Source organism: Typopeltis vanoorti, chromosome 2 (assembly GCF_054136105.1).
Source record: "Typopeltis vanoorti isolate ZY-2024b chromosome 2, IOZ_Tvanoo_1.0, whole genome shotgun sequence".
Classification (NCBI taxonomy): domain Eukaryota; kingdom Metazoa; phylum Arthropoda; class Arachnida; order Uropygi; family Thelyphonidae; genus Typopeltis; species Typopeltis vanoorti.
Window position 1 is genome coordinate 149787987 of NC_143550.1, and position 15190 is coordinate 149803176.

The 15190-nt window shown below is 34.7% G+C and overlaps 1 protein-coding gene across 1 annotated transcript; it reads left to right on the top strand.

Annotated features, from left to right (window-relative positions):
* Window positions 1-2093: 2093 nt before the first annotated feature.
* On the top strand, window positions 2094-14671 carry LOC150109520 (uncharacterized). The gene is made up of 3 exons (XM_090402561.1): window positions 2094-2963; window positions 10522-10684; window positions 12680-14671. Exons 1-3 carry the CDS (start codon window positions 2094-2096, stop codon window positions 14173-14175), a joined length of 2529 nt encoding a protein of 842 aa, XP_090258687.1. The 3' UTR covers window positions 14176-14671.
* Window positions 14672-15190: the final 519 nt, after the last annotated feature.

A 15190-nucleotide genomic window follows, 5' to 3' on the forward strand; every position in this document is an offset into this window, starting at 1 on the left:
GGCTTTGATCAGGCCACATATAGATTACTGTGCACAGGTTTGCTCACTAGGTTTTCAAAAAGATGAAGATGTATTGGAGAAAGTCCAGAGATGCACTCTCAGGCAATGAAGACATTGAAAAAATTCGATTTGCAGAAAATTGGTAGATAGGAGGAGGAGGGGGATATGATCGAGACATATAGGTTGTTAAGAGATTATTACCAGATTAAGCTGAATAAAGGCAGGGAGATAACAAGAGGTCCTGGAAGCTGTATAAGGAGAGTATGAGCATAGAACAGATTTTTCTACATGGAGAGTGATTGGAATGCATTACCTGAGAGTGCAGAGACGGTGAACATATTTAAGGTGCGGTATGATAAACTGCGTGTACTGTTCAACCACAGATCCGAGATCCTCGGCTGGCAATGTGCCAAGAAGAATCAATTCACGTTAAAGAGAAGAAAGGAATAAGGCGAGGTATGAATTCGTTACCAACACGCGAAATCACGTACTTTATATGTAAAATTTTCCAACTGTTGTACAAGCAAAATATAATAATAATCACTCATCCCACGCAACGCATTGATTACCCTATTATCGGAATAGATTCTCTTTCTTCTGACATGCGCAGAGGTGTCGAGGGGGTTTCGCATCTGTGGTCGCACAGTATAACAGTGGGACCTCCCGTGATGAGTCTTTTGACTCCATGGAGGTTTGATAATAATCAAATGAATGGGAAGGTACTAACACGGTAATGTTGCGTTACAAATACTATTATTTAATCGAGTTACATTTTGTCGAAATCGTGTTTTATTTCTTGGATTATCGTATAATTCGTAAATTATACGATAACCCGCAGTAATCTGCTTTGATTTGATAACAACTCACTTAAAGTTTTACTACTATTAAAAAAAAAAAAATGACAGTATGGAAAAATAGCAGTCTTTCAACTTCAGGTTTATTTTTGCAAGGTGTACTACAAAAGTCATATTAATATGTAAAAGGTGTATTTCTAAAACTCATCACTAAATGCGAAAGTTTGATAATTACTAAAATAATTTTGAAATAATAATAACGACATATAACTTCCCATCATATTTCATATGAAAAGTAATTATTTTGCAAGAATAGAGTACCGCCACTCCGTTTTAATTAAATTTGTTTTATTTTTAATCACACTCTAGTGAAACAGTAGATTCCTCTTACTTTTTTTCTTTCTTTTTTTCCCAATCGGTAGTACAAACTCCTGAATAACATGACAGTGCCAATTACCATACCTGTTTTTAACTTGCCGACATTCTCCTGTACCTTTATCGTAGGTAATCCAAATACCAGACTGATTGACCTAATTTGCATCCTCCACAGAGTGTGTGTAGGAGCCAAAATATTGTTTAATTTCTCCATATCCTCTGTCTCTAGTACATATGCAGAAGTTAGTATTATCATTGAAACAAGGAAGCATGATATGAATATTAGTAATACTCTGTTGACATCGCAAACATACACTAATTGTCATTCCACTTGGTGCATGCAAGCCGAACCTATTTGCTGCCACAGAGGCATCATGTCTCATTTGAAAACAAACAACCGCATGTTTATTATGTAGAAAATCAAGAAGTAGGCTTACTTGTTATTTGTATAACTTACTGTTAATCTGAAATGAATACGCTAATATACCCTCGCATAACTTCCAAGGTATTCGAAAGGCTTATAAGCAGTAATCCTGGTCACTGACTTCGTTTTTTTTTTTTTTTTTTCTTTCTTCGCACAATTTTACACAGTACTACTTAAGATTAGGAACACGAAATGGCACACTTATCTACGATAGCTCTTAACTTTCCGTCTATCCACGTTGGCCATCAACCATGGATGCCATGGCCACGTTGGCTGTGGATGAATAATTTCTGTCCAATCTTTTTGGGAGATAAAAAGAACGATTTTTTTTTAAAAATTGAATTTTTAACGCAGGTCAGTTAATAAAATAACATTTAATATAGTACTGAATGTTTTATTAAATGTTTGCAAGTTATTTATAAAATATCCTTTAACTGCAATTATGATTGTTATTTCAGGACCAAATACACCTTAGAGGAGCAAATTTTCTTCTTGCCGTGATGCCGTCCTTGGGATTTGTGTTAATTACTCTGCTGTCCTTTCTGCTTCAAGTGTTACGGATTCGGGGACAATGTCCATGGTCTAGAGAACTGATCGACCTTCATGCTGACTGCATTTGTGCTTACAACAACGTCCAACGACTGTCCATCCAATGTAGTCCAGTGAACTTTTCCAGATTAATGTATGCCTTGCATACTTCGGTGGAACAGATCCCCATCGATCTATTGTACATCAACAATGGAACAACCGTTGATACCCTGGAAGGTGGAATATTTAAAAATCTCGAAATCCAAAGTCTTCATTTGTCGAAGTCCAGGGTGAGGGCGATTGCACCCACAGCTTTCGACGGACTCGAACGTAGTTTAACAAGTTTGAGTCTCATAGACAATCAGTTGACCCAAATTCCCACGGAGGCCATCCGTAAGTTGACACTGGTGAAGGAACTCGATTTTTCGCACAATCGTATTACGGAACTTCCCGATGGAGCTTTCAGAGGGTTGCCTTTAGGTACTTTGAAGCTGTCCGATAACCATATGAATATATCTGATGGTGCCTTTAAGGGTCTCGAGTCCACTTTAAAAAATCTGAACATGAAAGGTGTTGGATTGACGAAGTTTCCACTTGCGATACGACAGTTGGAAATGTTAGCGTTTTTGGATCTTGCTCAAAATAAAATTCTGGATATCGAACCAGGTGACCTTTCTAAATTGGATCGGTTAACCGCTTTGAATCTTGAGAGAAATCGTATTGCCAGGATCGATGGAAAGACTTTTGCGGGTGTGGATGATTCTTTAAGTTCGTTGACTTTACTGAATAACCTTCTCACGGAATTTCCAAGTGAAGCATTAGCCGCCTTGCCAGAACTAAAAGTAAGTGGTGCCATCTTGTCGTTATTATTTTAATTGTCAGAATATTGACTGATATATATTTCATTAAAAGGTAATAAAACGATAAATGATATTGCTAATAAAAAAAAAAGCTGCAAGATTGAAAATAACTTATTTGATGACATCACATAATAGTTCACCAAATTTTTTTCTCAAGAGTCGCTTGGTATTGAACTACTTAAAAAAAAACATACTGAAGCTTGGCGTTTAAAAAATTAGGGCTTGGTTTTTATTAAATATGATATCAATATATTTATTATTACTCGGCTAAGAGTTTGTCTTTTTTTTTTTTAGTTGAATAATAAAGTATTATGAACCGTGTATAATTTAACAACCGTGTAAAATAAAATTAACATTAATATTAATAGCTACTGTAAATAATAATATTGCATGCAAATATTGTGATTCATTACCTTAAACATAGCTGATACTCACATAATTGTTGTGATCACGTGAAATACAAAGGCTGTCGTTGCAGCTTTCTAATATAAATAATTTATTTAGTCCTTAATCGTAATATGACTTTTTCACCAACCTGAGTAGGAAAACAAATACATGATAAGTCGACATTTAACTTATAGATGGCGCTCTTGCGTTATTTATTTATTATTATTATTTTTGAAAATTCAGATTAACTTTATTTATATAAGGGAAATATATGAAAGCTTTCCGTCTGATCCCTAGACGGCGCTGGTATTCTTTACAATATATCGGAGCCATTTGCTTTTTTTTTTTTAGAGAATAGCTGTTGGCGTCTGCTCGCTAACTATTGCTGACTGAAAAGGAAAATGCGATCTATTATATTTCTTATGAAGTAAAAAGAGGGGGAAAAATTGTGTCCAGGAATTAATTATTCATTAATTAATTTGAGAGAAAATGTGCATCTCGAAAAGTGAGTGATATTTTATTTTTCTTAGCCAGTTGTGTCTTTCAAGTTATTATTGCTACAGTCGACCTAAGCAAAAATTCCATTCCCATTTTCCACATTTATTATCAACAACTGCAGAAAGAGATTGCGTTCATTTAAGGAGATAAATATTATCGATTTCTTAAAAATCAAAATATTTTAATATAAATGAAAAATTCATAAATAATATTATCACAAGTGAGTTCTCCCTTTTATTACCTGTTAATGGAATTTACCGACTGGCATTTTGCTGAATCATTGCTCATGCGCTAAAGGCTATCTGGTCATTCAAGAATTGCCTTTATGAGATGCCAAGATTTTGAAGTCGTTTGCACCTCGTAAACTTTCAACAGACGAAGTTCGTTCCCATGCTTTATGATATCATTGCATTTAAAGGCTTCCTAAAGTTGAGAAACCAAATCGTTTGCCACCTTGGTCAAGATGACCTGGTAAAGCATAAGAAACGGACACAGATAAATAATTTTTCATCCCCAAAAGTTCAGGTTGCAGGTTTTTAAGTTGATATAATTATTGCCGGCAATTTGTAAGAAAATAATCCCAAAACATAGCTTTAAATTACGCATAATGTGCGAAGACGTGGGAAAGACAAAGTTTGTATGCTTCCAACGAATGATCATTTCTTTTTTTATATATTTTTATATTTTTTAGTAGCATTTAAAAAAAAATGGAAATTTCAAAGCAACTTTCCTACGAATTGTTAATCTTTTACAAAAAGGAACCAATTTGCGACACTCGCATTCAAAACTGAATAACTGCGTTCGTATTTCTGATGCAACAAAATTTGAGATCATAGGACTAATTTTTACAAGGGTCCTCAAATACTAAATTTTAATTTGTCTACGGACAGACAAAAAAGAATCTGTAGCGGCTTACGTATCCTTCAGTTGTCGTGATAATGATGACGTCACTATACAAAGAATGTAGTTCTAAAACGTGCCTTATATATATACTCCACAATCATTTTCTCCTACTCGTATAAGAATGTATCGACCAGTTTAAAGTGTTAATGAAGTGTAAATAGGACCTTCTCAGGGTTTCTAAGGTCAAATTCCATCTTCACTTTAGTGTTTCAACTACCTTTATGTCGTAGAAGATACGAAGCTATTTTACAAGGTAAACAACTTAACGCTAACCTCAAATGAAATGTAGGTTTACTTCGTGATGCATTCGTCTATCAAGGAAAGATTCTTGCTATGATCCATTTAGCGAATTTATGTCGACACAGATACAATCGACGTTCTATGAATACAGATATTTTTAAGTTCCAGATGGCTTCGGTTCAACACTATCGTTCTTTAGCTAGAAGTATGTGTTCCATATTGTTGATGAATTTTTGAATAATAGTACCGGGAAGGGTGGGTGGATAGTACGCTAATGTTTCACTCAATGGAGTTAGCCTCCCATCTCCTGCGAACCCTACCCAGTTCAACTTCTGGTTGAACAGGAAAGCATTGAAATTAGTGTAAGATACGCATGCGTAAGAAAAGATAACGAAATATCGAAAGGGTTAAAAAAAAAGAAGAAAGAAGTTAATTATACAACACAGGATAACACTTTCTTGGAAAAGTTTCATCCAACGACCAATAGGAATTCTTAATGAATAATATAAGGCTGTCATTTGGGGTGGGGTGCAGGGAGAGAGAGAGAGAGAGAGAGAGAGAGAGAGAGGGAGAGAGTGTATCTACACCTTTAATGAATCATAGCTGCACTTCAGTATAGTTGAGAAATTCCACAACAAAATGTTTTGGCCTTCAAAACCGGAATTCTAATCGTTGAAGAAATTCTTTTATCTTAAAGGAGAGTGGGGGTGGAGAAAGGAGAGGTTCGGACGTAATAACATTTTATTTTCTTGCAACACAGCCTTTAATAATCTTCTAAAACTGTTCGACAAGATTGTATCGTGGTAAACCTTTACGGTTGAGGAATATCTACAGTTTAGCATACTTTTCTTGGCAGGTGTGCAACAGGATAAAAATCTTGTTTTACTCTCCACGCATTCTTGCTTTTGTAATTTGTTATTCACATATGTGTTTCACTTCATGCACTCGTAGAAAACATGCCATTTATAGGATCTACTACGATGGTATATTAATCCTAAAGTAACGTGTGTGTCTATTGCTAAGCATTTGTATAATCAACCACTTTTTTTTTAATCTAAATCTAGTCACAAAAAACGAAATAAGTCTGTAATAATGCAAGGATCACAAAGAGTAGCCATTTTTTTTTTTATTTATACCTTTTCGCTACGGATGAAACATGAAAAATATTATAACGCTTAAGTATCATTCAGTATCATATCATTTCGGTTAATTTAGTTTAATATTAGTACTCAAAACTAAGTCGGATCAATGAATTTTAGTAAAGATTCGAAATGACAAATTTCATCAAAATTCGTCAAGCCTGGAGAACAGTTGTTATATCATAAAAAGTCAACCTATTCATCAAATAATGTTATTTATGAAACAGTGAATGTCATTTATGTTATAACTTCAGTACTCAGTAATCTATCCGTGATGTAAACATGACTCGTTTGCTGAAAAAAAGGAACGAGTTTATTCACAATACTATTTGGAAATCACTCAATGCAGTTATAAAGTAATGTGTTTGGATTAACTTTATGAGAACAGAATGGTTCCAACTTCGAATTCAGAAATTTGTCCACTCGTAATTTTCAAAGAAAAGGAGGAAGCCTTCCCCTTTTTTGTAACTAGCTCCACACGAGACCTCGACTGTGCTGCGCTTCGTCTCGCTCCGCTTCAGTTTGTAGTTCTCTCCTCGACGCTTGTGTTCAAGACGCTACTTGTGCATCACCATTCCTGGATCCCGTACGTTTTAATAATAGAGACAAGTAGATACGAGGGCAAGTTAGAAAGTATTTACAGGTGTTTTTATTTATTTATTTCTATTAGATTAACTGTCGAAAGTGTATGTAGACAATATGAAATTTCATTGCTATTTGTGAGGGGTTTTGACCTTAATTTAATTATCTTGCTGAATAACGCTGACCACATTCACCAAAGAAGAACATCGTATGGTGGTTTGATTTTTGTACACTGTAAGTGAAATTAATCGAAGATTTATAAGAACTATGGTGACAGTGTTTTGGCTCAGTTAAGCAAGTGCGTAGATTTAGACCAGATGGACAAACAATTTCTTAGATCGTTTCTTTGCCTGAACGACTAATGGTATCTATCAGAATGTCGTTTATTTGATCTACTCAAAAGTGCTTAGAAAGGTTTTCAACCATTCTGCTGGTGGCCAAAATGTGGTAGAAGCTCGCCATCCACTTGAAAGTTTTTTCTTCTTTTTGTTTTCCTGCAGCCATAGAAATATTTTTATTGGACTAACCGAGGATGAGTTATTTTATGCTAGTTTAAATAAGTGTAATGTAGATACTTTTTTAACTTATTCTTATAGAAGAATATTAAGTTGTGTGCAGCCAAATCAAGAAATAAATACTTATCTCAGGATATTGTCAGTCATGACATACTGATGTAAGATAGTTAACTGCGATTTTAAAAATAATATTCGCGGTTCGAGGAATTTTGAATAACATATCCAATTGAGCTGAACGTTCCTACATCCACCAGAGAGCCTTTTTTTCATTTTATTCAAAGCCAAAGCCACAGGGACTCATGTCAGGGGAAAGCGAAACACAAAGTTTTGTAGTTCCATTAGTTCAGAAATTGCTTGACAGGTTCCGTCAACAATGTGTCACCATGTGTTTGGTCTTGTCAGAGTTATCACGGACTTCATCATACGGGGTAGATTATTTTTTTTCGTCCACAAAATAAGTCAATCGTCAGAAGAACACATGCAATCTAACCCATATCTAACAATTTTAGCTACAGTGATGCTGAATATGCAACAGGTTTCCAACCTTTTGTAGATGAGATTCACAGGAAAAAAAATATATACTGACCCTACTCCCTCATCCTAAATTCCAATCCCTCAATATTTTCAATCTGAGTAACTACAAACATTTTGAAAGTGACGTTTCCATAGGATTCTAATTAGTTATACAGGTTCATAACTTCTAATTTTGGTTTCGGAATTTAAATAAACGAATGTTATATAGTTGAAAGATGTCCAAACGTTTTCCTGGTATGGACATCTTTCTGTCAGAATATAATTATAATCGCATCATCTTGCACGTTTTTGCGTATGACCAATTCCAGTTTCTGCGAACTTGCAACTAATGCCATCTCGTGATCGTATAAGGCAGTGTTTCTCAAACTTCAGATATCCGCGTATCCCTCTTAAATTTTCATTATTACCAAGTACCCCCTAATTAATTAATTAAAAATAAATCCAATAAGTAATTAAAAATAAACAAATTAATTAATTAAAAATTAATTAATTAAAATTAATACATTATTTTAAAATATTAATTAAAATTTAATATCTATTTTATTTGAATTTATATGTTTATGTAAACAAAATATGATTTATTTTTAAATTTTGGTTCTCTAGAGATGTCAGACGACACACTCTTATCAATTTCATTTGATCCAGATGCAATATCAACGTTTTCTTGTTGCTTACAGCTACTTGTATTTGCTATATTGCTCTCTTTTGGGGATTTTATAAATCCAATCTTTAACCAATGATCCATACGTAAGAATTTGAAAGCTAAAAAAAAATACTGTATTTACCCGAATATAACTCTAACTTTTTTCCCAAAATTAAAGCTAAAAAATACGTGCGGGAATTTTCGTAAACTAAAGTTTTCAGAAAAAAACTGAAAATGGTGCGACTTACCAAGAAGCTCCTACTCGCTATCACTACTTTTGGCATCGAGAACAGTTTCTTTGTGTGCATCGTCAAAGTCATCTACCCAAATAGCATCATCTTCTTTGCCATTATTTCAAGCAAAAATTACCAGTAATTACAAGACTTGAGATACGTAGAGCAGCGAAGAACTGCATATGATTGGTGCGGTACTAACAAAAGATCGCGGGAACCAAAGACAAATTAGCATTTCAACAGTTGAGTTGAAATGCTAATTCCCTTCAACCGAATTCCATAATATCTGAAACACATTCACTATATATTTCTTAGTTTTAACACGTTAACGACGGGGGGGGGGGGAGGTGTCAAGCAAAACCATATGTTCCACCGGCAACATGTAGTTTTGCTTGTCTATAAAATTTTCGGTTGGAGAGGGGATGTGATTGATTCATTAGTGCCGTTTTATCCCGATTGTGTCTAATTGAGCTGTTTGTTGAAAAATATAATGACTCTTTTAATTATGCATAGCCGAAAATTGCCATGTACCCCCTAACGACCTTTCGCGTACCCCGGGGGTACGCGTACCACACTTTGAGAAACACTGGTATAAGAAAAAGACAATGTAAAATCACTTCATTTATTCAGCACAATCCCCCCGCCCCACCATCTTGAGTCGCAAATGATGCACTTTCACCTTCTGTGTTTAGCTAATTTTTCATTAATGAAATTAATGAAAAACAATTAATGAAACATCCTCGTATTTTTCAAGTTTTTATTATATTGTTCATAACACAGAAATTGTAATAATAATAGAATGCCTGAAGCTAGCGAATCAATCCTTCAAAGACTGGTTGCCGGTAGTTACAACGTTAATTGTGTTTTAAATACTACAGCGTGTTATATCTCAGTTTTAGGTTTTTCCTGTAAGTAATTTTCAATACTTAAAGCGAAGTTTCAGAGATGGTGTAGTCAAAGTAGCTTGCCTAAGTACTTTCTTTTAGGATATTTACGATTCAAGGTCTAAAATGGGATAAAAATACAATTAATAGTTTTCTCTTTTCTGATATACAGTAAACTGAAGAACATTCCTTGATACTGTATATTAATAACATATGATAACGCTAAAATAATAAACTTCATTAAATTTTTATTATATTTATAAGAAAAGGACGAGCTGAAAAACAGCGTCTATAAGTGTCCAAAATCTTAATTTTAACACTACTTTTAGTTATTCGATCTTTAGGGTGTTTGGATTGTTAAAAAAACAAACCGACACAAAAAAAAAAAAGAAAGAAAGAAAAAGGCTTTTAAGAAAGATGACAACACGGCCGTCGATCTGAGATCGACCGCTGTGAGAATGGCAAATTTCGTATATCACTTAGCATTCATTGTCAGATTTCCTTTTCTTAATAAATCTTTTATTGGTGTATATTAAAATTTACTTTTTCTTTTAAGAAGCCTTATCGTGCATACTGAACATTTATAAAATTATTGCCATTTATCATAAAAGCACAAACATTATTGCTCAGAGGGTAACAAACAATATTAAGAGACATTTTTTTTTTTTTTTGGTTCGTAGACTTGCGCATGCGTATAAACTTGAGCAAAAACGGCGCCGTTTACCAGAAAAAAAGTAACGTGACGTTTTCATGGCCTTGTAAGGTAATGACATGTAAATACACTCTTTTTGTGTTTTTTATTATTTTGAAAAATACCCTAAAAATAAAGCACTTAACCAGGCTATCCTAACTTTTGTAGCTTCTCATAAATTACAGTAATTATCTTAGATTAAATTGGAGCTCTGTGGAGGTTACCTCAATCAGTAATTTTCAATTAAAATTTTCTTATCAGCTAATCAGAGATCTTTTTTTTTTTCTTCAGGTTCTTGATCTGGGGTTTAATGCTATTAAAGTAATACCGGACAATGGTTTTCAGCACAACATGCTAATGACTTTATTGGCATTGGATGGCAATCCCCTATCTACAATACCTTATTCTGCTTTCAAGCATTTGAATTCTACTCTTCGTGGACTCAGCATTGGAGGTAAGTGAAATAATTATTTTGTGAGACGAAAAACGATAACCATTTGATTAACAATATGATTAATTATGAATATTAATCCTACACACACATCATAGAGGTCACAAAACCTATAACACAATAGTGTTACTTGTTGTACCAAGCGGTTACAGAGAAAGAAAGAACCTGTTGATGTGTTTCATAAACAGCTGGCTGTCACAATCTTTGGAAGACTGTGCGAAGAACAGGAGTACTGGAAAAAAAGAGGTAGATGTGAAGCTGGTTTAAGTAATTCTGAAGTGAACTACGAATGTATGTTGACCAGCATCTGCTGGTGTTTTTACAAACTTAGAAATGAGTGGATAAAGACAAAAAAAGCAGAAAGAGAATGTCAATGAGAAATACTTGAAGGAGAGTCTGTGGGTGAGTGAAACATTTGAGCACTATAAAGTACTATAAAAATCATCAATAATGAAGATATTAGGAAGAAGCTCAGCATAATAATGTTCAAGAGTGTGTAAGCAGAGCTTTGCTCTTTCCTAATATTTTTGTTATTAATGATTCATTTTCCTGATAACTATTGTGAGGGGGTACTTATGAGGAAAATGATTATGATAAAGTATGGCAAATGAAGAAGAATGAGGTATTCTGTCACCAGAAAACTGCATTCTAAGTTGACTTCTAGTTGCTGAATAGAATAGAATTTTCACTATTTCAGACAATAATATAGTGTTAAGGATTAGGAGAAGGTGGCAGTGTCTGAGCTACTGCTCTCCCTAGAAGCCTATCATGACATTGTTAGTCTAGGACTACCTATCTATGAAGTCTAAGTGTGGAGATTGACTTCGCTTAGTTTTTGAAAAGTACATTAGTGCTAAAGGGCCTTGCTTGTTTACCTTGTAGAATAAAAGGCGTTAATGGATTTTTTTTTCAAATTATTAGTAATGAAGACGTCTGGGAAAGTAAATCAGCAAAATGTTAACTTTGAAATCAGAAAACGAAAATTTGGGTAGATTGGATATAAGCTTAAGAAAGATCATAAAGAAATTGGTCATTGATCCATGGAATTGAATCCACAAAGGAAGATACAATATAGCTGTCTAAAAATACATGGAGAAGATTGACTTGGATAGAATATGAGAAGAATTTCTCTGAACTAAGGGCAGCAATGAGAATAAGAATCTGAAGGAAAGCATTTACAGACACTCCATGTTTCTCATGGAATTTGGAAATAAGAATCTGAACATGAGAAAGAGATGGGAACATCTTAGGGCAGTAGGTATTCCCCAAGTCATAGACATGTCACTTCAGAGGTTTTGCCACTGAATGAATATGTAATGAATAATCGTACATATGTTGTAATAAGTTCTGCTGATTGTCTTCTCTCACTCTGAAAGAAAAAAAAACTTTAATCTGAAAGGTTTCCATGCAGTTTCTTTTCTTTCATCACATTCTGTTTTACAAGTAAAAGAAAATGTGATGCACGTGATTCATTTGATGATGGCCTTGTTGATGGGGTAGGCAACATCCACTTCAGGCTGTTGGATCCCACCATAGTTGATGTTTGGAATTACAAACTAAGACTGTGAAACCACTGTATTATTCTCTTGTTAATTGGGTGTGTTCTTCTGGCCAACTTGCCTGTTTTGCAGAATGAAAAAACCAGACTTTCTGGGAGTAATAGCTCTGCTAAATAGCCCTGCCATATGCATGGATGTATTGTGCAAATTTCATCACTGAGTGTGATACTATTGCCTTCCTTATTGCAAGTGTAATGATTTGAAAAGTACCTCAGTTTGGTCTAAAGAGAAATGTTTCCTGATTATCTAACCAGACTTCACAATACTAATGTAATATAGGCTAACATCCATGGGGTTCATAAAGATATTAGTAATTCATTGCAGTATATAAAAATATGCCTAAAAATTTTTTATATATTTTTGTGTTGAATATTTCATTGCATATTTGCATTCGTTCCTTATTGTATAATATTCATTATAACATTTTTTTCATTAACAGGAAGTCAATTAGAATGTGATTGTCGTATTCGTTGGATTGCTGAGTGGAAACAAAAGTATGACCTTCATGTAACCAGTCGTGAACGCAATCCCCAGTTCTGTGGCAAGCCTGATCACCTTCGACGACAAACTTTTGATAGATTGACTCCAGAAGACTTTATATGCGACTACGAGACCACGCTAGCCCTGCCCACAGATTCATCTTCAGCTACAGGAGAATCTACTCTTTCACCCGAAACAACAATTGGAGCTTCACGTAATCCTTTTGCAGTTCACGATCGAACTACGAAAGGACCTAAACGTCTTAATGATGAATTAGATACCGGATCATCGTCGGCAGCAAAAAAATCTTTCTCTTCAGTGCAAGAAGTATCTCTTCCTTCTGTTTCTGTTAGCGTGTCTTCACCCCCACCTCCTGACTTCTTATCAAGCACAACTCTCTTGTCTCCTCCAGCTAAATCAACTAATCCGAGTATTCAGCCTAGGAGTGACGACCCAGACTCTCGACCTATCACTGAGGAGATTAAGGTCACTGGTGCATATCGCAAAGACTCTACAGTGCTTGTAGAATGGGATGCAGCCTCATCCAATGTCTTGGGTTTCCAAGTACTGTATAGAATCTTTGGGGAGACAGAATTCAAACGGAGTCAACCTTTGCTTCAAAACCAAAGACGTTACATTTTTGATAACCTTTCTCCACACGAGTGCATTGTAATATGTGTTGTTGCCTTAGAGGATTCACAAAGCTTAACAGTCGACTCTGTACCTTATAGTCAATGCAAGGAAGTTGCTAGCGAGCCTCAGCGTACTTTAGAGTTGGATAAAGTGGTCATTGGAGCTTCTGCAGCAATTTGTGGAGTGATAATCATTGCAGTAATCATATTTGTGTGTTGCTACCGCAGAAACAAGAAAAAAGAGAAATGTCCTGTACCCATTGCACAACCACCACCACCAGCTGTATCCATGCCAGCTATAAAATCAGATCACGAATGGGAGACCTCGTCTATGTATAGTGGCCGTAGCATTCCGCGTGCAAGGATGTATCACATGGAACCAAATGGGAATGGTTCTGTGAATCATAGCTTTGTTATGGATGATAATCGATCTCATATCTCTCATTATTCCCAAATGCCTAATGGTTATCCAAATGCAAGGTCAACTGCAGATGGTCAATCTCATCGCTCCTATTCCCAGTTCTCAAATCGCTTTTCAAATGGAAATGCATTGGGTAATCCAGAAATTCGAAAATCCCAAATGTCTTTGTCTCAACTCTCAGGTCACCATTCCTTCTTAGGAAGTCAAATGTCAGCACCAAAGAAGTCCAGAAGTCATGGTGGACGTTTGAATTCAGCACAGTCTGTACATTCTCTGAATGACTACAGTTCCAACTGGAATGCCCATCCCGGATGGAAGGACCAGGAAGTGGACATTTATGTTGGTCAAAACCATGTTGCACCAACACATGCCAAATATAGGAAAGATTATGGTGCAAGGTGAAATTTTTAGGTGATAAAATGCAGATCGGATTCTGAAGAGATGCATAGCATTTCTATGCAGCATAATTTAACAATTGCATAATAATAAAAGTCTGTAGAAATGCTACAAGGATTTCAGGGTGAACGACCAAATATTGCTGGCCGATATTAGCAACTAAGAATATTACAAATGAATGTAATGCATATTTTCACAGAATATGCGGTGCCAAAAACTGTTAATTCTTGCGCAGAACTATTCAACCAGCACATAAAACGTTTGTTAATACATTTACGATGAGCATATTTTATTGAATGTCTGACAAACTGAAAGTTTCATAACAGGATTTTTTACTATTATATCAAGAACAGCTGATCAAATTTGCCTGTAAAAATAAAAACAGAAGACTCACCTCTTAAAGAGAACAACAATATTAGTGAGAGTTGTATACTAATATTATTTGTAATTATATTTTTGTATCAAAATAACATGTTTTCAGTTTAGTACATATTAAAAAAAATAGCCGGTAATTTTTTCATTTTACAACGAACTTAGATGAATTTAAGAAAAGAAATATTTTAGAGAAAAAAAAAAAAAATTCGAATTGCCTTTTTTTTTTTTTTTCCAACTGCAGATATGTAATGCAGCAAAAAACGTTCATTACCACAAGTGTGTAATATATGTTTTGTTAATAAACTAAAGATCAACAGAAAAATGTGCACTAATCTTAATATTCAAATACAGATCCGTAGTTCACAAGCATTCTTACTACTACAAAAGAGGTGACACACAACTTACGTGGTACTGTTATTTACCAAACGAATCACAAAATCTTATTGTATCACTTCATTTTATCTTCTTTTCACATCTCAAAATAAGCTTTTGATAAACTTGGTACAGCAGTTATTTGCTGAAATATGTATTACCGAATAATTGTTTCAATCCGAACAATTTGATTTATCGTTATACATGAAATCCAATTATATGAAACGGTCTGTAATACAGTTCTGTCATTACTGTTTCTACATTTTGTTCGGCA